Below are 25259 nucleotides of genomic sequence, written 5' to 3' on the forward strand. Positions count from 1 at the left end.
TTCCTTTCCTTTTGTGACCGCTTTCGTGTAGCTTCTTTCTGTGTTTCATTGTAAGTATTGATGGAAACTGCTATGCACAGTGCATAAACAGGGTATTCGGAAATTCCCATTCAATTTCTAGGACTTGTAGAGGGGATTGAGTACACATATTTTGAATAGGAACCGATGACCGCAAACGTACAGATTTCGTGCTACAGCCGTTTGAAGACATGTTTGTTAGGTAGGTACGCAACAGGGTAGTCTTGTGGGGGGTGATTACGTCGGATCGGATGATGTCATTTGATGTCTATCCTCCATCTCTGACCTGGTTCCATCCTCGTTCAGGTTTCTGTAAGTGTTAGAACGACGTAATTGGGTACACGTTTGCAGAATACACCGACATGATCCTTCTGAATGACGAAGCTCACTGTAATGGAAGAGCTGCTCGTCGCCTTTACCAAGATCGTTCTCCACAACGTCGTACCCCATCGCATACCGGTTTCGTCAAAACTGTGCAACGGATTCGAGAAACGGTACCTTCACTGACAGCAGGCGTGACTGTGATGTCCGAAGGAGACGCCCGCACACCCGAGTTGGAAAAAACCGTACTGTGTCACGTTGAAGGGAACTCGTCAACGAGTACATGAGCAATTGCACTTGCAATGGTTGTTGCTTCCAGCACTGTCTGGTATGTTCTGCATGACCAACAATTCCATCCATATCACCTGAAAAGAATACAGTCACTAATGCCAGCCGATTTTGCACCTCTCATTGAGTTTTTTGCATGTTTTCTGCGCTGCTGCATCAACGAGACCATAGTATTTCTAAGCCGCTTACTCTTCACAGACGAATGTAAATTTGTAAGGGATTGTGCTCTCAATTTTCTAAGTAGCCATGTCTGGCCCGAAAAAAACCCACATGCCACGCATATCCAGGGATTCCAATACAGATTTGGTTCAAAGTGTAGGCAGGTATTCTGGATGGTCATGTGATTGGACCGTACATGCTCCCATCGAAGCTCATGGGTCCCATCTATTTCTCCTTCCTACAAAAAGAATTGCACGTCACGCTTATTGCCGTGCCAGTGAATGTCCGTCAGGACATGTGGTTACAGCATGACGGCACATCCGCTTACGTTTCACGTCACGTTCGGGAACATTTGGACTAATGATTCGGATACAGATGGATAGGCCGAGGTGGTCCAGTCGCTTGGTCTCCACGATCATCGGTTTTGATTCCATTGGACTTTTTCCTCTGGGGTCGAATGAAGAGTTCGGTTTCTGAGACTCCCATATAGAGAAAAGAGGATCTGATAGCTCGAATTGTGGTCGCTGCAGGACAGACTACAGAGACACGAGGTATGATAATGCGTGTGTACCACGACATCATTCGTAGGTACAATGCGTGCACCGAACTTGGTGGTCGCCATATAGAACCTTAGTTGTAGAGGATAAGAATGCTAACCATCCTTCTAAAAGGACAGAAACGGTTAAGTTTAAAGGTAAATAACAGTGTTTGTGACAACCGATTAGCTTCCTTTTTAATACTTCGGTTATTAATGAGTGGAATTGTAAGACAAGTGATGTACTGGGTCATGCATTATAAATTACTTGTAAAAGTGGTCGCGTTACCAATATGTTTTCAAATGGTTGTAGCATGGAAATTGTACGTTTCCTCAAAAGGGATTCAATTCAAAATACTATCTACTCAATCCCCCTCCCCCCCCCCCCCCCCCTACAAGTGCTAGAAGTTTGTTAGAGGAATTTTAGAGCATCCTGTAGTTTTAGGCCTCCGCGGTTCCTCCATTACTTTCAGTTTCGTATAGTACACAAACGATGTTTTTGTACCCTTTCCTAGTGATTACGCTCTTTAATATCCAACTGTTGTCTGTATGGCTGCTAAAGCCATCTATTGACAGCAACTGTTTTCCTTACTACTACGTCCTCGATTTACGGTCAGTTTGGCACCTGGCTCCACTTACATGAGAGCTGTATTTTCAGAACCTTATCTGCTCACTTTTGTGTTGTATACTCTTGTAGTTCATTGTAAATATTGATGGAGCTGCTGTCCACAGTCCACGTGTATTCTGAATAATCGTTTTCTTATGGAATTTCTTTTTTCTTACACACAGCCGTCTCTGATGATGGTGTATTAGAAAACGTCAATAAATTAATTTGGGTCCAAGACGTTCTCAATTCATTGTGTATTAAACGTTTGTGTAATACCTAATCAAAACAAATGAGTGTCAATAAAAAATATGATCATTCAGCGTAACCAGCGCAATGGTCGCCAGTAGTTATTTCAAGACAGTGATGAGTATCGTCACGTCGCCAGTGAACCAGAAGGAGACATCCTCGTATGCTGCCATAGTGACGACGGGCTCACCTGGGCAGGGCGAGCGGCGCCTGTGCGGGGGCGGCGTTGGCGGCGGTGGTGACGGCTCTGCGGCAACTGCAGGAGCAGGTGGCGGCTATGGATGCTGTGGGGGCGGCGGCTGCGGGGGCGGCGACGGCGGCCGGCACCCAGCGGGCAGCCAGCGCGCAGGCGGGTCTGGCTTGCAGCAGCAGGCTCATGGCTGACAGGTGGGGGCGGCGGAGGCGGCGGTGGAGGCGGAGGCGGTGGAAGTGGAGGCGGCGGGTCACAAGAAGGGGGCGGCGAACCGCGGAGAGTCGAAGCTGATGCGCATGCTCCACTGGAAGTCGCTGGACACGAGCGCGGGTGGCTGCCTTACCTGTCAGCACCCGACCAACTATAAACCTCCATCCCAGCACTCACTCAAGCCGTCCACGAGGTTCGTTTCCGCGCAAAGTGTCAAAATTTTTAGGCAACACGTGAAGAGGAATTGTATTCGGTCGTATTCCAGCCGTTAGCGACAGGATGTGCGCATTTTCGATAGAGAAATAAAGTGATCAGCAACTGTACTCCAGTTTTCGTTTCACTTGCACCACCATCGTAGTAGTCCTAACAGAGAAATCAGGTTCAGCTTCCAGCAGCCACTCCCAACTGGCTGCGGCATTCGGTCCTATCAAAGCATCTCTTTACAGACGTATCCACCTTATAAAACTTACGGACAGCGTTTTCATTGGAACAAGTATTTCATTCCATCTACGATAGAAAAAAATATTTAGCGTCAGTAGCTAAGTAACTTCTGCATATCATATCGGAATATCAGTCTGAAAAGGATTGGAAACTAATTTATGCAAAAGGGCAAATATTTCATAACTGAGTTGCAGTTATCTCTGTACGTGTTCTATTTGTATTCACTCTAGCGCCAGTACGTTGCTAGAGAAAACATTTCGTTTACAACTAAGTATCGAAATATCCGCCCTTTTGCCTACCGTCGTTTCCTGAAAAGCTCCTGAAATTCTTGAAACGATTATTTAATTCTAGCGGTTTTGTAACATGGGTGATTATTGAATCACACCTTCAGCGACCGGTAGACCCAGAAAATAACTGAGATTCACTGAATTTCTTTTATTATTGTGTCATACCCCTCGCTTAGTTTGACTTTTTGTTCATCAACCTAATGGTTTTAGTTGATAACTTGATAAAATACACGTATAAAAGAGAAAAATTTACGTGTGTTTTTAGAATAGTTTGAAAGTTTAAACTTGTTGATGATGTTTACTCGAAGAAAAGAACTGCTACCGGTTTTATTTTAAAAGTAATATGGAAAATGCAAGGAAGATTGTGTATAAACGGGATGTCCGTTAAGGAAAAACGTATTCATTTACAGTTGACGGATCTGCACTCGGAAAGGTTAGCTGGATGAGGAAAGGTTAAAGATTCATTAACGCCGTAGAGTATATACATAAAAAAACGGCTCAATAGTAGATGACGGTAAATGGTGTCCGGAGGAGGAGGGATGGGAGGAGGGGACTGTACGATTGGATCGATTTATCGATTTGTGAATTGGCCGGGTCATGATATGATAAAAAGAGGTTTAGACAAGTTGGAAGGGGAGAGCCCTACATGGGGTAGACTGGCAGCGGTTGATGCTATAGGGCAGATAAGTGTGTAATGTCAGTTCTTATATTGTTTAGTGCCATAAGCACTGTAAGCATATCAGTTTATTTAGAATGTTACTTCACCCAGCACCTTGTATTGATACAAACATTCTCACTCGTTTCAGAACAGTCGTACGTACGGTAATGTACTGTATTTATAGCTCCAGTTTCGAAACTACGACGTAGGCGAGGGAGGTAACACCATGGAGCATATTTGGCAACACGTGGCCCTTGGTTCCGCGTCGAGGGGATTTTGGACAATGGCCACTTCGTTAGACAGGAAGTGCGAACAAGGCTGTTAAGTTACAACTAGGTAGAGAAGACAAAAATAATGTCAGTCACAGGCCTCGCGCTTAACGTTGCCAGGAAGCTTAACAGAGCCAAATTCTTCTCTCTTCCGTGAAGACAGAGCGTGTCTGCAAGATAAATGGGTTGGCAACTTCGGAGCAGCGGTTGCAGGAGATTCTCCCCAGCCAAACATCGAAGAAGACCAACGGTTTTCGCAGTCGAACGAGGAGTCACTTCTAGGTGGGTCGTGTTAGAGACCAAACGAGTCATGACATGGAAGACAAGCCTTTGCGTGAAGGCTTATTAAATTTAATCGTGACATCATCGCGAAAAAGTTACTGGTGTTTTCTCAAAGATTCAGAAAAATGCCATGCATATTTTCTGGCATTTAACAGTTCAACAGCACTCGCGCCGCGCCACGGCCACTGTTGCTGCAGCACACCACGTTGCTTTATGCAGGTAAACAGTCCGTGTGTAGCTAAACCATTGCACAGTTGTTCCACCGTTTTATTTCATTTTCAATGGAATCAGTATATTTTAAATCACCATAGCATGTGATTTGAAATGCATTAAGAATAAATGCAGTTTTTACCGGGCTCAATGTATCAATTAATTCTCTTGAATGACGACCTTAGATAACAGACTATGTGTTGCTATCCTTACTTATCTTGCAGCTCTGGTATCATTCCAGAATCACAATACTGCTGCTCACCTTGCAAACATAATAGGACCGATGCCATTGATCCAGAACATTTCTGTCTATAATATTTCGATTCGGAACGCATGCTTTGTCGGCGATTTTTTTTGACGCAACCTTCTCATGTTGTCAGCCGAGTCGGAACATTTCGCAAAGTTTCGTACCCTTAATCGGTAGGCGAAATCTTAAATAGGAAACTCGTCGAACTGTTGCGACAAAACGACACCATAACTTGGACGATAGTCCAAAAATATTTCATGAATATTTCGGTTTATGTCAGTGGTTACTCTTACACAAAACCAAAACAAATCTTCGAATGGAAATTTGTTGGGTCTTGCTGCACCAGTAAGAGGTTGAAAGTAATAATTTTCCGAACTTCAATATCGCCAGAGATGACGCATGCAGTCACCACTACGAGCCGGAATCCAAAGGACAGTTCATTGAGAAAGAACTCGCAGACACCATCGAGAAAGAACTCAAAGACACAATCACGTACAGGCCAAATGTAAACAGAGTTCTGGAATGGGTAGAGTGTCGTGCTTTTGGATGTTTTGAAATTTAAAGCAACTGTCAATTCAGAACGCTACAAGACGTCAAGGACTATGCTGAATTTCCAGTTGTGTAGTCAGTCAGTCCTGAGAAGAAGCCAATTCCACTTGCAATAAGACAATAACAGGCACCACAGCAGTTTTTCGACTATGAAACACTTTGCCTTTGTCTGGACTATCCTATCACCTCTATAACAAAGCCCTGTTTTGACACCTATAGAATTCCATCTGTTTGGGCCTAAGAAAGATGAATAACTTGTGAAACTTGGATGCTGCCGAAGCTGTGTGGCAGTGGCTAGCCACAACTGGTTCAGATTTTCGCGAGCGCGGCATGCAGGGTCGCCTTGTTCATCGTCGGCAAAAGTGCATAACAAATTATGGTGACAATGTGGAGAAATAATAGCATGTAGCTAGTTAAAATCTTACCATACTGAACTGTCATGCTGTGCTTTCTGTATTTGTTGTAGATTCCCTGAAAATAAATGGGAGTTATTAGTTTCGAATGACTCTTTGTCTATATACCGTAACACGTCTTGCAGTGTTCTGCTATGTCGCTAGTAAGGCAACTTCGAAGCTAGAACTACGAAAATTGGTATTTGGTTTCTAGGTCAGACATAAAAAGCCGTAGGTCGGTATTCCTGAAAATCCAACTTCTAAGGGGGAGAAATAACCGGTTCCTGTCAGAACACCGAAGTTAAGTGCTGTCGGGCTGGGCTATCACTTGGATGGGTGACCATCCGGTCTGCTGAGCGCTGTTGGCAAGACGAGTGTAGCCCTTGTGAGGCAAACTGAGGAGCTACTTGACTGAGTTGCCGCTCCGGTCTCGTAAACTAACATACGGCAGGAAGAGCGGTGTGCTGACCACACGCCCCTCCATATCCGCATCCAGTGACGCCTGTGGGCTGAGGATGACACGGCGGCAGGTCGGTACAGTTGGGTCTTCATGGCCTGTTCGAGCGGAGTTTAGTTTTAGTTTTTAAGGGGAAAAATAGGGGATGAAAAGTTTTTAAAAATGTTGCTATCAAGATAATTTTGAAGCTAGAACTATGGAAATTGTTATTTGATTTCTCGGTTAGAACTAAAGAAATACGTTCTTCAGAATTTTTGAAAATTTAGCCACTATGATGGCAAAATAGTGGGTGAAAGCTTCTTTGAAAATACATCATTAATAAAGAACTAATGAAGTATTTTTAAAGCTACATCTACGTAAAGTGGTGTCTGAATCCCTCGGTTATAGATAAAAAAATATATGTGTTTCACAGTTTTTAGAAATTGAACCCCTGTGGAGGTGAAATAAGGGTTGGAAATTTTTATGAAAATAAATCATTATGCAAACATTTTTGAAGCTAAATCTATGAAAATTTTTATTTGACTTCTCGGTTAGAAATAAAAAAAATATGCATTTCTCAGTTTTGGAAATTCAACCCCTAAGGGGGTGAAATAGGGGATGAAACGTGTTATGAAGATGTTTAATTGTGAAAACATTTTTAAAGCTAAATCTCTGAAAATTAGTATTTGGCTTCTCGGTTAGAAATGAAAAAAAATTCTTGTTTCACTGTTTTTGGTAATTCAACCCATAAGGGTGTGAACTGGGGCAATTATCACCCAGCCCAAACTGCTAAGGATAGAAACTTGAAATTAGGAGACGGTGTTGATCTTATACCGTAGGCACCGTTTACGAAGGGATTATTCGAAATTTCACTGCTAAGGTGGAGAAACGGGGGATGAAAAGTTTTATGAAATAATTTCATTATGAAAGAATTGCCAAAGCTAAATATAAGATTTGTGTTTGGCTTCTCTGTTAAAAATAGAAAATTACGTGTTTCACTATTTTTGGAAATTCAGCCCCCAAGGAGATGAATTAGGGGATGAAAATTTTTAAGGAAATATTTCGTTATATTAAAAAAAGCTAAATATATGAAAACTGGTATTTCACTTCTCGGTTAAATGTAAAGGAGAATTGTTAGGAGGTGAAAGTTTTTTTATGGATATATCGCTACAAGCACGCAAAAGGCATTTTTAATGCCTTAGACTCCAGCTATCAGATTCGCTTGTTGGTCAGAAGTACATTCGGAAAAGACCATGTTTCTATGGTCTTAACTACTATGAAAAGTTTCGACGGTGTTGCAACTTGTGGACAACATAAAAGTTCAATTAGAGAACAACAAAACAAATCTGTGCAGATCGTACAGTATAAGTGAGTGAAGCAGCGGGCCTAAGCTAGTGGTTAAATAAATAAATAAAAATGTATTTAAGTACTTAAAAAGTATACCAAATATGTTAATGTGACAATAATAATTTGTTTATGTCAGTCAGCAGTACATTGCTTTAGCATAATGTCCAAGAAATTGCAGTTTAAGAAATGGCATTTGAAAAGCATACTGTACGTCCGGAAAGTTGAGTAGTACCACTGTTACGCACTGAATTTAAGGAATGTAACAGCAACAAACTCTGACAACTAGAATACGCTACAATTTGCACAAAATAAAACTGAAGTGGGCGCTCACAACTACCAGTCTTCCATTAAGCACTACGGTTGTATACTATGGCTACACGAGCGTGTAAAGAGCGGTACGCTGTTTATTTGAGCCGTTTCCGCTACGTTTGCGAAGTCAGCTTTCCCTCTTGTTAATAGTGTGCCCTTCACCTGTGGATTCACGAGACATATCAGATTGGTTATCAGCTGGTAGATTAGGGTGTGGTTATGACGCCTTTTTTTTACGAGTATTCAGTCTTCTGACTGATTTTTGATGCGTCCCACCGCAAATTCGTCTCCTGTGCCAACATTTTCATCTCTGAGTAGCACTTGCAACATACGTTCTCAGTTATTTGCTGGAAGTATTCCAATCTCTATCTTCCTCTACAGTTTTTAACCTTTACAGCTCGTTTTTTTCCTCTCCGATTATGCGGAGAACCTCATCATTCCTTACCTTACCTGTCCACCTAATTTTCAACATACTTCTGTAGCACCACCTCTCAAAGGATTCGATTCTCTTCTATTCTGGTCTTCTTACATTCCATGTCTCACTGCCATACAGCACTGTGTTCCCAACGTGCATTCTCAGAAATTTATTCCTCAAGTTAAGACCTGTGTTTGATATTAGCAGAGTTATCTTGTCCAGGTGTGCCTTTTTCGCCAGTGCTAGTCTGCTTTTTATGTCCTCCTTGCTCCGGCCGTCATGGATTATTTTGCTGTCTAGATAGCAGAATTCCTTAACTTCGTCATCACCAATTGTAATGTTAAGTTCCTCGCTGCTCTCATATCTGCTACTTCTCATTACTTTCGTCTGTCATCGATCTACTCTTAATCCATATTCTACACTCATTAGAGTCTTCATTCAGTTCAGCAGATCCTGTAGTTCTTCTTCACTTTCGCTGAGGATAGCAATGTCACCAGCGTATCTTATCATTCATATCCTTTCACCCTGAATTTTAATCCAACTTTTGAATCTTTCTTTTATTTCCTTCACTGCTTTTTCGATGTATAGACTGAACAATAGTGTTCAAAGAGTACTCCCCTGTCTTACACTCTTTTTAATCTGAGTATTTCGTTCTTTGTCTTTCAGTTTATTCTTCCCTCATGGTTCTTGTACGTATTGCATATTACCCATCTTTACCGTTAGCTTATCCCAATTTTTCTCGAAATTTTGATCACCTCGTATCATTTTACACTGCCTAAGCCTTTTTCCAAATCAACAAATCCAATGAACGTGTCTTGATTTTTCTTGAGTCTTGCCTCTATTATCAATGACAAAGTCAGAACTGCCTTTCTGGTGCCTGTACCTCTTCTAAAGCCAAGCTGATCGTCATCTAACACATCCTCAATTTTCTTTTCCATTCTTCTGTATATTATTCTTGTCAGTAACTTGGAAGCTTGAGCAGTTAAGCTGATTGTGCCATAATTCTCGCACTTTTTGGCTCTTGCTATCTACAGAATTGTGTGGGTAATGTTTTCCGAAAGTCAGGTGGTATATCGCCAGACTCATACATTCTACATACCGAGGTGAATAATCGTTTTGTTGCCATTTTCCCCAATGAATTTAGAAATTCCGACTGAATGTTATATATCCGTTCTGCTTTACTTGGTCTTCAGTCATCCAAAGCTCTTTTAAACACTGATTCTGCTACTGGATAAATTATCTCTTTCCTATCAACTGTTGTTTCTATCACGTCGCCGGGTAAGTCTTTCACCCTCGTAGAGGCCTTCTGTGTACTCTTTCCACCTACCCGCTCTCACCTTTGCATTTAACAGTGGAATTCCCATTGCAGCCTTAATGTTACCGCCACTGCTTTTAATTTCATCGAAGATTGTTTTGATTTTTCTGTATGCTGAATTCGGCATTCCAACAATCATTTCTTTTTTGACTAATTCACATTTCTTTTGACGCTGCCATTTTGCCTTATCTTTCCTGCACTTCTTAGGTACTTTGTTCCTAAGTGACTTGTATTTCTGTAATACTGAACTCTGAACATTTTTGTAGTTCCTTCTTTCGTCAATCAACTGAAATATTTCTTCTGTTAGCCATGGTTTCTTGTAAGTTACCTTCCTTGTACCTACCGTTTTCTTTCCAACTTCTGTGAGTTCCCTTTAAAGAGATATCTATTCCTCTTCAACTGAATAGCCTACTGAGCTATTTAACATCGCAGTATCTATAGGCTCAGAGACCCTCAAGCGTATCTCTTCATTCCATAACACTTCAGTATCCCACTTATTTGCACACTGATTCTTCCTGATTAGTCTTTTAACTTCAGCCTACTCTTCATCATTACCAAATTGTGATACGAGTCTGTATGTGCACGCCTTACAATCCAATATGTGGCTTCTGAATCTATGCTTGACCATGATGTAATCTAACTTATATCTTCCTTTTCCAAGTATACCTCTTCCTCTTGTGATTCTTGAACAGGGTATTCCATATTACTAGCTGAAATTTATTACAGAACTCGGTCTTTCTCTTTTCTCATTACTAGTGTCAAGTTTATATTCTCCCGTGATCCTTTCTTCTACTCCTTCCCGTGCAATCGCTTTGCAGTCCCTCATAAGTATTAGATTTCCATCTTCTTTAACGTATTGAATTACACGTACAAAATCCTCATATTCTTTCTCTGTCTCCTCATCTTCTGGCTGCGACATCGGCATGTATACTTGAGCTATTGTTCTCGGTGTTGGTTTGCTGTAGATTTTGATGATGGCAACCCGGTCTCTGAACTGTTCACAGTAACTCACTCTCTGGTTATCTTCCTACTCATAATGAATCCTACTTGCCGTCCGCGGTGGTCTCGCGGCTCTAGGCGCTCAGTCCGGAACCGCGCGACTGCTACGGTCGCAGGTTCGAATCCTGCCTCGGGCATTGATGTGTGTGGTGTCCTTAGGTTAGTTAGGTTTAAGTAGTTCTAAGTTCTAGGGGACTGATGACCATAGATGTTAAGTCCCATAGTGCTCAGAGCCATTTGAACCATTTTTTTTGAATCCTACTTGCGATGTACAAGTTTCTGCTGCTGTTGATATTATACACTCCTGGAAATTGAAATAAGAACACCGTGAATTCATTGTCCCAGGAAGGGGAAACTTTATTGACACATTCCTGGGGTCAGATACATCACATGATCACACTGACAGAACCACAGGCACATAGACACAGGCAACAGAGCATGCACAATGTCGGCACTAGTACAGTGTATATCCACCTTTCGCAGCAATGCAGGCTGCTATTCTCCCATGGAGACGATCGTAGAGATGCTGGATGTAGTCCTGTGGAACGGCTTGCCATGCCATTTCCACCTGGCGCCTCAGTTGGACCAGCGTTCGTGCTGGACGTGCAGACCGCGTGAGACGACGCTTCATCCAGTCCCAAACATGCTCAATGGGGGACAGATCCGGAGATCTTGCTGGCCAGGGTAGTTGACTTACACCTTCTAGAGCACGTTGGGTGGCACGGGATACATGCGGACGTGCATTGTCCTGTTGGAACAGCAAGTTCCCTTGCCGGTCTAGGAATGGTAGAACGATGGGTTCGATGACGGTTTGGATGTACCGTGCACTATTCAGTGTCCCCTCGACGATCACCAGTGGTGTACGGCCAGTGTAGGAGATCGCTCCCCACACCATGATGCCGGGTGTTGGCCCTGTGTGCCTCGGTCGTATGCAGTCCTGATTGTGGCGCTCACCTGCACGGCGCCAAACACGCATACGACCATCATTGGCACCAAGGCAGAAGCGACTCTCATCGCTGAAGACGACACGTCTCCATTCGTCCCTCCATTCACGCCTGTCGCGACACCACTGGAGGCGGGCTGCACGATGTTGGGGCGTGAGCGGAAGACGGCCTAACGGGTGTGCGGGACCGTAGCCCAGCTTCATGGAGACGGTTGCGAATGATCCTCGCCGATACCCCAGGAGCAACAGTGTCCCTAATTTGCTGGGAAGTGGCGGTGCGGTCCCCTACGGCACTGCGTAGGATCCTACGGTCTTGGCGTGCATTCTTGGCGTGCATCCGTGCGTCGCTGCGGTCCGGTCCCAGGTCGACGGGCACGTGCACCTTCCGCCGACCACTGGCGACAACATCGATGTACTGTGGAGACCTCACGCCCCACGTGTTGAGCAATTCGGCGGTACGTCCACCCGGCCTCCCGCATGCCCACTATACGCCCTCGCTCAAAGTCCGTCAACTGCACATACGGTTCACGTCCACGCTGTCGCGGCATGCTACCAGTGTTGAAGACTGCGATGGGGCTCCGTATGCCACGGCAAACTGGCTGACACTGACGGAGGCGGTGCACAAATGCTGCGCAGCTAGCGCCATTCGACGGCCAACACCGCGGTTCCTGGTGTGTCCGCTGTGCCGTGCGCGTAAACATTGCTTGTACAGCCCTCTCGCAGTGTCCGGATCAAGTATGGTGGGTCTGACACACCGGTGTCAGTGTGTTCTTTTTTCCATTTCCAGGAGTGTAGTATACTTCTCTGACCAGAAATCTTGTCTTCTATCCTTTCCACTCCGCCGATCCCGACCATATCTGGATTGAGCCTCTGCATGTTCCTTTCCACATTTTGTAACTTCCGTACCACGTTCAAACTTCTCACACAGCACGCCCCGATACGGGGCTTACCCTGTTGGGTGAGACCGCAAGGCGAACACCATTAGCAAGCCCGTGCGCAAGAAAGTGATGAGTATCTTGTGTTAAACGTAGTTTGTAATACTCTAGTATTCTTTGCCATTTGCGGGACTCTTACATGCAACTTAATTGTCGGAACCTTGGGTCTGAAATTTGGAAATAGATATGCAGAGTCTTAAAATCTTATAAAGGTATTGCAGGGTAGGCTGTACTAACAAATAATTATCAAGAAAAAAATCTAGACGCTGCGCCACCTTAATTAGCGTTAATGCGTGCCAATCAGGTTGTTGGGAGCGCAGTTTCAAGCGGCCCGTCATATACAATTAGCGTCTGTGGGTAGCGTTGCTGCCTCTGGATCACGGGGTCCCGGATTCGATTCTCGGCCAGGTTGGGGATTTTCTCTGCCCGGGGATAGGGTGTTTATGTTGTGCTCATCATTTCATCATCATCATCATCATTCGTGAGTGTGGCTAGATTTAACTGTGTACAAAATGGAACTTTGAACGGGCGCTCATGACCGCGCAGTTGTGCTCCCACACAACAAACATCATCATTAACAATTAGTGCCATTTGTTAACACAGCGTAGATGATAGCGCACGAGACTGCTCAGCTTTTGGCTCAGGTTAGATCGTTACTACCGTACCATGTCCAATTTTTGTATCGCTCTCTTTATCAGTGTTAGGAAACCCAACGAGAAACACTTTTGGCGACACCGTCTCTTGCTGTCCGCCTGAATTTGCTCGCGAATGGCCTGACTGGCTGACTTCAGTGGTGTTTTCAGAATGTTTCTGACCACACTGCATAGTAACAAATAAACGCTTTTAGATTAAAAAGAAGTTTGAGGTTGGTGTCAGACCCCGCACCTCCCCGTTGGATCTACTCCTGGGTGGGAGGGGGCCAGCTACGCCAGCATTGTTAGTAATCTTGTCCAGTGCGCCCTGCTACGACGGGCGCCGCGCCGGCCTTGGACGGCCTTCTGTCCCCTTCCCTTGCGCAGACGTGCTGTGCTGTGCGGCTGGCAAGCCGCCCCTGCCAGCCCGTAGCCGCTGCCCCTGCCCGCTGCACCTGACGCGACTGCCGATTGCCGGCTGAGAGGGCACTCGCCTCACACCGCGCCCGCCGCGCCCCACCCCGCCACTCTGGGCCGGCAGCCGCTATCTCTGCGTCGCATCTGCCGTGGCGCCGACGCCGCCCCTACCCGAGTCCACGAAGCAGCGCATCAGCGCTCTCGGCTGCCCTGCCGGGTCAGTTTTTATGAATAGCTATATGTTATAAAAGCACCCTTATGGAGGTATGGCCGCAAGCGACAGCCAGTCAGCGACGACAACGCAGAAGTTTGCCCAGTAATCAAACGTGTTTCGGTATGTCTAACAGTTCGGTTTTGTCCAATTAATCGTGTGCTATAATCCCTCCTCCATCTCTTGCTCTGGACAATGGTCTAGTCAACAATTAAAATGAAAGTTTTTCTAAAATGTGCATGACTTTCAGAAACTGCTTGTGGTCCAAAGACGGACAAAACGGCAGTAATGCACTTTCCGGGCTTGTTCTATCAACGCGGAGTGTCCAACGTATCTTGAGTGATGTACAACTCGGACTGAAGCAGTACGGCGTAACAACACTGATCGTAAATATATCCTAACCGAGAAGGACCGCTGAAGAGTGTAACGCTTTGTCAACGGCAATGCACTTCAAACCAGAAAAGAATTGCTGCTGTTAGTGAATGCAGATCCATCTCAGCTACTTTCCGAGCGAAGAGCATGAAGCTTACTGCGTGCAATGAAAGTTTCGAGTGGCTTGCCTCTCCAAACTTCGTGGATAACAGCGGTACGTAAAGCTGCACGTCTGCAGCGGGTGAAACAACACAGACACTGGGAAGTAGCTGACTGCAGGCGTGTAGTTTTGTCAGAAATGTGGCGATTTCGCTTCTTTTTCCAAATGATGCAAGACGTTGAGTGCACAGACGGCCCAATGGGGCATTTAACCCACAGTATATGGTGGATGCTAACTGAGCCGTGGTCAGTGTCGTCGTAACTGCCGTCTGCTTCACGTCTGCTGTGCAGCGAGCTACCTTAATGTAAGTATTAACTGTATTTTTCTTACTTGTCACTTCTTCTTCCGTGTGTATTTGCTTTTAGGAAGCTTTAATTGTCGGGTGCTATTAATAGTGTTCCATAGATTTCGTGTTTGTTTTGAATACAGTCAGAGAGAGTCCCTTTAGTCAAAAAATGGTTCAAATGGCTCTGAGCACTATGGGACTCAACTGCTGAGGTCATCAGTCCCCTAGAACTTAGAACTACTTAAACCGAACTAACCTAAGGACATCACAAACATCCATGCCCGAGGCAGGATTCGAACCTGCGACCGTAGCGGTGTTGCGGTTCCAGACTGCAGCGCCTTTAACCGCACGGCCACTTCGGCCGGCTCCCTTTAGTCAGACATAGTGCCAGTAGAGTCAGTGTCGTCGTAACTGCCGTCTGCTTCACGTCTGCTGTGCAGCGAGCTACCTTAATTTAAGTATTAACTGTATTTTTCTTACTTGTCACTTCTTTTTCCGTGTGTATTTGCTTTTAGGAAGCTTTAATTGTCGGGTGCTATTAATAGTGTTCCATAGATTTCGTGTTTGTTTTGAATACAGTCAGAGAGAGTCCCTTTAGTCAGCCATAGTGCCAGTAGTGCTAGTGTTTGTTTTCAATACAGTCCAGAGACAGGTAGTGCTATTTTCATTGTTTTCTACAAGAAGTGCCTAGCAACCACAGTTTAGTTAATAAACAGCCGCCTTTAGTGAATTAGCAGTCTAGTTAAAGGTTGATTAACTCTCTTCAGTAAATTGATTCCTTAGGATGGATAGGATGTGTGACTGCTGTGTACGGACGCAGGAGGAGCTGGCCACTGTTCGCGAACAGCTGAGCGTGTTGATGGCCGCGGTCAGCCGTCTTCAGGCTGCTGCCTCGGAGTGTAGCGGCAGTGGGGAGTCTGGTGCTTGCAAGGTACACCCCAGGTGTTACATGATTCACCCACTGTCCCTGCTGTCGAGACATCATCGCGTGTACTGGGCGCGGTTGGGCCACCCTCTCCCCAAGGGGAGTGGCGGGTTCAGCGGCGCACGAGGCGGAGGGTCAATGTGGAGGCTGGCCGTGTGGCATCGCCCGCTCTGCCTGTGAGTGGACATGTGGCTGCTCCTTCAGCAAGGTCCGAGCAGGCACACGGGGGGAGGGGTTTATTAGTCATTGGGAGCTCCAACGTTAGGCGGGTGATGGAGCCCCTTAGGGAAATAGCGGGAAGGTCGGGGAAGAAGGCCAGTGTTCACTCTGTCTGCTTGCCAGGGGGTCTCATCCGAGATGTGGAGGAGGCTCTGCCGGCGGCGATAGAGAGCACTGGGTGCACCCGACTGCAAATTGTTGCTCATGTCGGCACCAATGACTCCTGCCGTCGTGGTTCAGAGGTCATCCTCAGTTCGTACAGGCGGTTGGCGGAATTGGTGAAGGCGGAAAGCCTCGCTCGCGGGGTGAAATCAGAGCTAACTATTTGTAGTATCGTTCCCAGAACCGATCGCGGTCCTCTGGTTTGGAGCCGAGTGGAAGGCTTAAACCAGAGGCTCAGACGATTCTGCGGAGATCTGGGGTGCAAATTTCTCGACCTCCGCTATCGGGTGGAGAAATGTAGGGTCCCCCTGAATAGGTCAGGCGTGCACTACACGCCGGAAGCGGCTATAAGGGTAGCGGAGTACGTGTGGAGTGCACATGGGGGTTTTTTAGGTTAGAGAATCCCCTCCCTAGGCCCGACAAGACGCCTCCTGAGACGCAGCAAGGTAGGAGTAGGCAAAATGCAACAGGGAATAACAATATTAATGTGCTAATAGTAAACTGCAGGAGCGTCTACAGAAAGGTCCCAGAACTGCTCTCATTAATAAACGGTCACAACGCCCATATAGTACTAGGGACAGAAAGTTGGCTGAAACCAGATGTAAATAGTAATGAAATCCTAAACTCAGATTGGAATGTATACCGCAGAGACAGGCTGGACAGTGAAGGGGGAGGCGTGTTTATAGCGATAAGAAGTGCAATAGTATCGAAGGAAATTGACGGAGATCCGAAATGTGAAATGATTTGGGTGAAGGTCACGGTTAAAGCAGGCTCAGACATGGTAATTGGATGTCTCTATAGGCCCCCTGGCTCAGCAGCTGTTGTGGCTGAGCACCTGAAGGATAATTTGGAAAATATTTCGAGTAGATTTCCCCACCATGTTATAGTTCTGGGTGGAGATTTTAATTTGCCGGATATAGACTGGGAGACTCAGACGTTCATAACGGGTGGCAGGGACAAAGAATCCAGTGAAATTTTTTTAAGTGCTTTATCTGAAAACTACCTTGAGCAGTTAAACAGAGAACCGACTCGTGGCGATAACATATTAGACCTTCTGGTGACAAACAGACCCGAACTATTTGAAAAAGTTAACGCAGAACAGGGAATCAGCGATCATAAAGCGGTTACGGCATCGATGATTTCAGCCGTAAATAGGAATATTAAAAAGGGTAGGAAGATTTTTCTGTTTAGAAAAAGTGACAAAAAGCAGATTTCAGAGTGCCTGTTGGCTCAACACAAAAGTTTTGTCTCAAGTACAGATAGTGTTGAGGATCAGTGGACAAAGTTCAAAACCATCGTACATAATGCGTTAGATGAGTATGTGCCAAGCAAGATCGTAAGAGATGGAAAAGAGCCACCGTGGTACAACAACCGAGTTAGAAAACTGCTGCGGAAGCAAAGGGAACTTCACAGCAAACATAAACATAGCCAAAGCCTTGCAGACAAACAAAAAATTACGCGAAGCGAAATGTAGTGTGAGGAGGGCTATGCGAGAGGCGTTCAATGAATTCGAAAGTAAAGTTCTATGTACTGACTTGGCAGAAAATCCTAAGAAATTTTGGTCTTATGTCAAAGCGGTAGGTGGATCAAAACAAAATGTCCAGACACTCTGTGACCAAAATGGTACTGAAACAGAGGATGACAGACTAAAGGCCGAGATACTAAATGTCTTTTTCCAAAGTTATTTCACAGAGGAAGATTGCACTGTAGTTCCTTCTCTAGATTGTCGCACAGATGACAAAATGGTAGATATCGAAATAGACGACAGAGGGATAGAGAAACAATTAAAATCGCTCAAAAGAGGAAAGGCCTCTGGACCTGATGGGATACCAGTTCAATTTTACACAGAGTACACGAAGGAACTTGCCCCCCTTCTTGCAGCGGTGTACCGTAGGTCTCTAGAAGAGCGTAGCGTTCCAAAGGATTGGAAAAGGGCACAGGTCATCCCCGTTTTCAAGAAGGGACGCCGAGCAGATGTGCAGAACTATAGACCTATATCTCTAACGTCGATCAGTTGTAGAATTTTGGAACACGTATTGTGTTCGAGTATAATGACTTTTCTGGAGACTCGAAATCTACTCTGTAGGAATCAGCATGGGTTTCGAAAAAGACGGTCATGTGAAACCCAGCTTGCGCTATTCGTCCACGAGACTCAGAGGGCCATAGATACGGGTTCACAGGTAGATGCCGCGTTTCTTGACTTCCGCAAGGCGTTCGATACAGTTCCCCACAGTCGTTTAATGAACAAAGTAAGAGCATATGGACTATCAGACCAATTGTGTGATTGGATTAAGGAGTTCCTAGATAACAGGACGCAGCATGTCATTCTCAATGGAGAGAAGGCTTCCGAAGAAAGAGTGATTTCAGGTGTGCCGCAGGGGAGCGTCATAGGACCGTTGCTATTCACAATATACATAAATGACCTTGTGGATGACATCGGAAGTTCACTGAGGCTTTTTGCGGATGATGCTGTGGTGTATCGAGAGGTTGTAACAATGGAAAATTGTACTGAAATGCAGGAGGATCTGCAGCGAATTGACGCATGGTGCAGGGAATGGCAATTGAATCTCAATGTAGACAAGTGTAATGTGCTGCGAATACACAGAAAGATAGATCCTTTATCATTTAGCTACAAAATAGCAGGTCAGCAACTGGAAGCAGTTAATACCATAAATTATCTGGGAGTACGCATTAGGAGTGATTTAAAATGGAATGATCATATAATGTTGATCGTCGGTAAAGCAGATGCCAGACTGAGATTCATTGGAAGAATCCTAAGGAAATGCAATCCGAAAACAAAGGAAGTAGGTTACAGTACACTTGTTCGCCCACTGCTTGAATACTGCTCAGCAGTGTGGGATCCGTACCAGATAGGGTTGATAGAAGATATAGAGAAGATCCAACGGAGAGCAGCGCGCTTCATTACAGGATCATTTAGTAATCGCGAAAGCGTTACGGAGATGATAGATAAACTCCAGTGGAAGACTCTGCAGGAGAGACGCTCAGTAGCTCGGTACGGGCTTTTGTCAAAGTCTCGAGAACATACTTTCACCGAAGAGTCAAGCAGTATATTGCGCCCTCCTACATATATCTCGCGAAGAGACCATGAGGATAAAATCAGAGAGATTAGAGCCCACACAGAGGCATACCGACAATCCTTCTTTCCACGAACAATACGAGAATGGAATAGAAGGGAGAACCGATAGAGGTACTCAAGGTACCCTCCGCCACACACCGTCAGGTGGCTTGCGGAGTATGGATGTAGATGTAGTTCTGTGATGTTTTTGGGATGCTTTTCGTACCACACTTGGTGCAGCTCATTCAAGTGACCGTGAACAGGGGCCAAGGTGTTTATTTCAGCATTCTCAGCAAGTGCTACACTTTCTTCTGTATCTTCATTATTACGCTACGGAAACTCCCGTCTTCGATGATACTCAGACACCAAATCACACTGACCCGCTAAATAACTGGACCATAATCCCATAGGAAATGTCTGGAAGTATTTGGAACAGTGGGTAAACGCAGCAATCAGCATCGACGCTGTTTGTTAGCCCTATGAGATGTAGCCTTCAACGAGTGGCTTCAGCTGGATGTGACATACCTGATGGTACTTGTGGGCTCTCTTCCTCGCAGAATTGATCCCATTATAAAGACTGGAGGCGGTGATACACTGTGTTAGGGTTAAGTTTCTGGATACGGTTAATTTTTGGCCCGTTGTGGATACAGTGAAACGTCTGTAACGACATTATGGGTGGTAACTTAGAGCTAATAGCTGTTGGAACAATAAGACAGAAGCCAATACATTTAAGAAAGAGAGGAAAAAAAATATCTCTGAGCGTTTGATCACAGTGAAATCTTTGGATCCAGATGGATAATCATTTTGTCTTCGAAACTGTCCAATTTCAGGTCTTCATTCAACAACATCGGGTTCAACTACAGGGTGATCAAAAAGTCAGTATAAATTTGAAAACTGAATAAATCACGGAATAATGTAGATAGAGAGGGTTTTATTAGAACAAAAAAATACAAACGTTCAAAAAATGTCAGACAGATGACGCTTCATCTGATCAGAATAGCAATAATTAGCATAAAAAAGTAAGACAAAGCAAAGATGATGTTCTTTACAGGAAATGCTCAATATGTCCACCATCATTTCTCAACAATAGCTGTAGTCGAGGAATAATGTTGTGAACAGCACTGTAAAGCATGTCCGGAGTTATTGTGAGACATTGGCGTCGGATGGGTTCTTTCAGCATCCCTAGAGATGTCGGTCGATCACGATACATTTACGACTTCAGGTAACCCCAAAGCTAACAATCGCACGGACTGAGGTCTGGGGACCTGGGAGGGCAAGCATGACGAAAGTGGCGGCTGAGCACACGATCATCACCAAACTACGCGCGGAAGAGATCTTTTACGCGTCTAGCAATATTTTTTTTTTGTTCTAATAAAACACCATGTCATTCCAAGCATGTGTGCCAATTTTTACCTCTCTATCTACATTATTCCGTGGTTTATTAAGTTTTCAAATTTATACTGACTTTTTGATCACCCGGTGTTACGAGTATACTGATCCAGGTAGACATCTTTCTGCCATGTCACGAGTACCATCATAGAACTTACGAGTCGTGTGGGCCGTAAGCTATGTTGGATTTTAACAGCATATGGAGCTATCAGAAATTAGCGCGTCACACTCATAATCAGCGTTGAGCAACAGCAGGTGTGTGGGGCGAAGCATTCCCCTAGTAATTAGGTACAGATGCGAGTATGCAATAACGGCAACGCCTTAAGCGCACTTTAAAACATAAAGACGTTGGTGTGGTTCCAGAACGTCCGATACATGGAATAACTGTTGAAGTGTGGTGCACGACGCTAGTAAGAATCGAGGGCTTAAAAAAGCTGAGTTTCCTGCTGGTCGATAGTAGTATCCTCATTGAATAAAGAAAAGCGCGAAATTATTCACATGAGTACTAAAAGAAATCAGCTAAATTTCGATTACACGATACGTCACACAAATCTGAGGGCTGTAAATTCAACTAAATACTTACGGATTACAATTACAAATAACCTACATTGGAACGATCACATAGATAATATTGTGGGTAGAGCAAACCAAAGACTGCGTTTCATTGGCAGAACACTTAGAAGGTGCAACAGATCTACCAAAGAGACTGCTTACACTACGCTTGTCCGCACTATTCTGGAGTACTGCTGTGCGGTGTGGGATCCGCATCAGGTGGGACTGACGGATGACATCTAAAAAGTACAAAGAAGGGCAGCTCGTTTTGTAATATCGCGAAATGGGGGAGATAGTGTCACAGACATGATACGTGAATTGGAGTGGCAATCATTAAAACAAAGGCGTTTTTTGTTGCGACGGGATCTTTTCGTGAAATTTCAATCACCAGTATTCTCGTCCGATTGCGAAAACATTCTGTTGGCACCCACCTACATACGGAGAAATGATCATCACGATAAAATAAGAGAAATCAGGGCTCTCACGGAAAAATTTAAGTGCTCGTTTTTCCCGCGTGCCGTTCGAGAGTGGAACGGTAGAGAGACAACACGAAGGTGGTTCATTGAACCCTCTGCCAGGTACTTTATTGTGAATAGCAGAGTAATCACGTAGATGTAGATTGTACATTGTTTCTTCTAGAAGATATGCGACATTTTACCATCGCTATAGATCGTATATGTAAACTGTACATGATGAGGAGCACAAGCTTAAAAACAGCACTGTACTAACCTTCGCCAAGTACCAGGTAGTTTTTTGTAATTTGAATGTCATAAAATATTGATTTTACGTCACATATTTGTGTGTGTGTGTGTGTGTGTGTTTGTTGAGAGGGAGGTGGAGAGAGAGAGAGAGAGAGAGAGAGAGAGAGAGATTGGGAGGGGATAGGGAGAAAGGACATAGAACTAACTGTAAATTATCATATATAAAAATGGTAGCTTATTATTAATGTCAATGATAGTCATGTAAGTAGTCAGCATGTTAAGTTCGGAAGGCAGAATGCGAGGTACTGGCGGAAGTAAGGCTGTGAAGGCGGGTCTTGAGTCCTGCTTGCGTAACTGAGTTGACAGAATAATTGCCCACGAAAAGCAATGGTCCCGAATTAGAATCTCGGACTGCCAGACAGTTTTGAGCTGCAACACTACGCTGAAAAGTGAAAATCTCATTATGATCAGAATGTTGCTAATTCGTTACCGAGAAAACGTGTAGAAATCGTAAACTGAGTGACTCGTTACACACCATAGCGAGAGATCAAGCACGCAGGTAACTAGACATATTCTTTCACTCTTTAACTGAGTTGTTCGATTTTGAAATTCCCTGGTACATTAAAACTGTGTGCTGGATGAAGAACCAATTGTGGAACCGTACCTTTTGCCGGCAGTACTCTTAACCAGTGAATCATCTAGGAGGACTCACACTCGACCGCCATAACTTCTTGCTTACGTTCTGGATACTCAGTAGGTAAGAGCACTGACCGTTAAAGGTAGAGTTCCGGGTTCGAGGCCTGGTTTGACACAAAGTTTTAATCTGCCACGAAGTTTCATGCAAATAACTAACCATCCAAACATCTATTTACACGGATAGCAGTTACTCCCCAAATGAATTTCACGGTACTCTGGTGATTCCGCCGTTTATCGTAACATCCATCTTCATGTTTCTCTTGTACGTGGTCGCTGCGACCGGCAATGGCGGGATACCTGCTGATCACAACACAACACAACGCTACACGAAAGAGACGGCGGCCGGCGCCTTCCGGCAGCGCCCAATGGCGTGCCGCCCCCTCCCAGCCATACAGCATGCGAGATAACGGTACGGCGCGTCCCCGGCAAGGTCACCCGATGCACCGCGGGTTATCTACCCAGCGCTGCTCAGGCGTACGCCGGACTGCGCTCTGTGGCAGCGTAAAGTTAAGTAAATGGGCTATCCTCAACCAGCAGGTGGGAATCCAAGAGACAGAGGATGAGCGGTCATGCGGGAATGATCCCCTTCCCAACAAAAAATTTACCTAAAGTGCTTATATTTTGCGCACACTACTGGCCATTAAAATTGCTACACCACGAAGATGACGTGCTACAGACGCGAATTTTAACCGACAGGAAGAAGATGCTGTGATATGCAAATGATTAGCTTTTCAGAGCATTCACACAAGGTTGGAGCCGGTGGCAACACCTACAACTTGCTGACATGAGGAAAGTTTCCAACCGATTTCTCATACACAAGCAGCAGTTGACCGGCGTTGCCTGATGAAACGTTGTTGTGATGCCTCGTGTAAGGAGGAGAAATGCGTACCATCACGTTTCCGACTTTGATAAAGGTCGGATTGTAGCCTATCGCGATTGCAGTTTATCGTATCGCGACATTCCTACTCGCGTTGGTCGAGATCAATGACTGTTAGCAGAATATGGAATCGGTGGGTTCAGGAGGGTAATACGGAAGGCCGTGCTGGATCCCAACGGACTCGTATAACTAGCAGTCGAGACGACAGGCATCTTATCCGCATGGCTGTAACGGATCATGCAGCCACGTCTCGATCCCTGAGTCAACAGATGGGGACGTTTGCAAGACAACAACCATCTGCACGAGCAGTTCGACGACGTTTATAGCAGCATGGACTATCAGCTCGGAGACCATGACTGCAGTTACCCTTGACGCTGCATCACAGACAGGAGCGCCTGCGATGGTGTACTCAACTACTAACCTGGGTGCACGAATGGCAAAACGTCATTTTTTTTTTTGGATGAATCCAGATTCTGTTTACAGAATCATGATGGTCACATCCGTGTTTGGCGACATCGCGGTGAACGCACATCGGAAGCGCGTATTCGTCATCGGCATACTGGCGCATCACCCGGAGTGATTGTATGGGGTGCCATTGGTTACACGTCTCGGTCACCTCTTGTTCGCATTGACGGCACTTTGAACAGTGGACGTTACATTTCAGATGTGTTACGACCCGTAGCTCTACCCTTCATTCGATCCCTGCGAAACTCTACATTTCAGCAGGATAATGCACGACCGCATGTTGCAGGTCCTGTACGGGCCTTTCTGGATACAGAAATTGTTCGACTGCTGCCCTGGCCAGCACATTCTCCAGATCTCTCAACAATTGAAAACGTCTGGTCAGTGGTGGTCGAGCAACTGGCTCGTCACAATACTCTTGATGAACTGTGGTACCGTGTTGAAGCTGCATGGGCAGCTGTACTTGTACACGCCATCCAAGCTCTGTTTGAGTCAATGCCCAGGCGTGGAGGTGGTTGTTCTGGGTACTGATTTCTCAGGATCTATGCACCCAAATTGCGTGAAAATGTAATCACATGTCAGTTCTAGTATAATATGTTTGTCCAATGAATACCCGTTTATCATCTGCATTTCTTCTTGGTGTAGCAATTTTAATGGGCAGTAGTGTAAATTTCCAAGATCCTCAGTTAATTTTCAGAGAGTGTTGGATCATAAATATTAAGAGCCTGGAAACTGGTAAGGAGCTCGAATAAATTCTATATTCCAAGTTCTTGTCCAGGTGGGTGGGGCGGCGTCGTGACTGCCTGTGGGGAACATCCCAGCAAGGTAAAAGTGCCCATTCACAGACTGACCGTACTTGCTGCTGACGCCAAATCCGACAGGTTCGAGAATTCACTAGCAGAACGGGTAAATAACAAAAAGGTGAGCAAGCTGAGACAGAAAGGGAAGAACGCCACCAAGAAAAAATATTACTGGAAGGCCGACTTCTCGAAAGTAGGTGCAAATGGTTGAATGAGGCAGCATTCCCTTCATTCAATCGCTTGCATTATAACATTCTGTAGATCTGTGTTCGTAATTGTAAAGATAAGTGAAATGTTCGTAATGGCGGATGAACACTTTGATTATACATTTTTATATTTTGATGCGGTCACAGTTGTGAGACGTTTTGCTATCATAGTTCTAAAATCAGTTGTATAGAACGCTTATTTCTCAAAATTTTGGTCGCATTATCTCACTGACCCAAACAACTTATTACCATGTTAAAATATTTAACTATTATTGTTAGTATAATAGTAGACATCTGTGGCAAATTAAAAGTGGTGGTGATCATAAAAAGCTAGATTCCGGCGTTCAGGGTTCGGGAAAACTATGACCCTATCTCGCAAACCAATCTCTGGATTCACGCCTGTCAACCAGGAGATTAGTTTTAACACAGAGTGGTCCATCAGCCATGGTCCTACTCCTTCGTTCGTGCCTTCCTCTTAGTTTTGAACTGACTTACCCAACAAGCT

General features: G+C 44.9%; 1 protein-coding gene across 2 annotated transcripts in view; it reads right to left on the reverse strand.

Annotated features, from left to right (window-relative positions):
* Positions 1 to 25259, reverse strand: part of LOC124613109 (nocturnin) — a 374316-nt gene that overhangs the window by 160833 nt on the left and 188224 nt on the right. The window contains exon 2 of one of the 2 annotated variants that reach the window (XM_047141714.1): positions 2365 to 2710. The exons of the other annotated variant lie outside the window; for it this stretch is intronic. Within the exon in view, the coding sequence (XP_046997670.1) occupies positions 2365 to 2552 (188 nt within the window). The 5' untranslated portion in view covers positions 2553 to 2710. The remainder of the gene's footprint in view (positions 1 to 2364; positions 2711 to 25259) is intronic. 2 annotated transcript variants of the gene reach the window in all.

The sequence above is a fragment of the Schistocerca americana genome, chromosome 4 (assembly GCF_021461395.2).
Source record: "Schistocerca americana isolate TAMUIC-IGC-003095 chromosome 4, iqSchAmer2.1, whole genome shotgun sequence".
Lineage (NCBI taxonomy): Eukaryota > Metazoa > Arthropoda > Insecta > Orthoptera > Acrididae > Schistocerca > Schistocerca americana.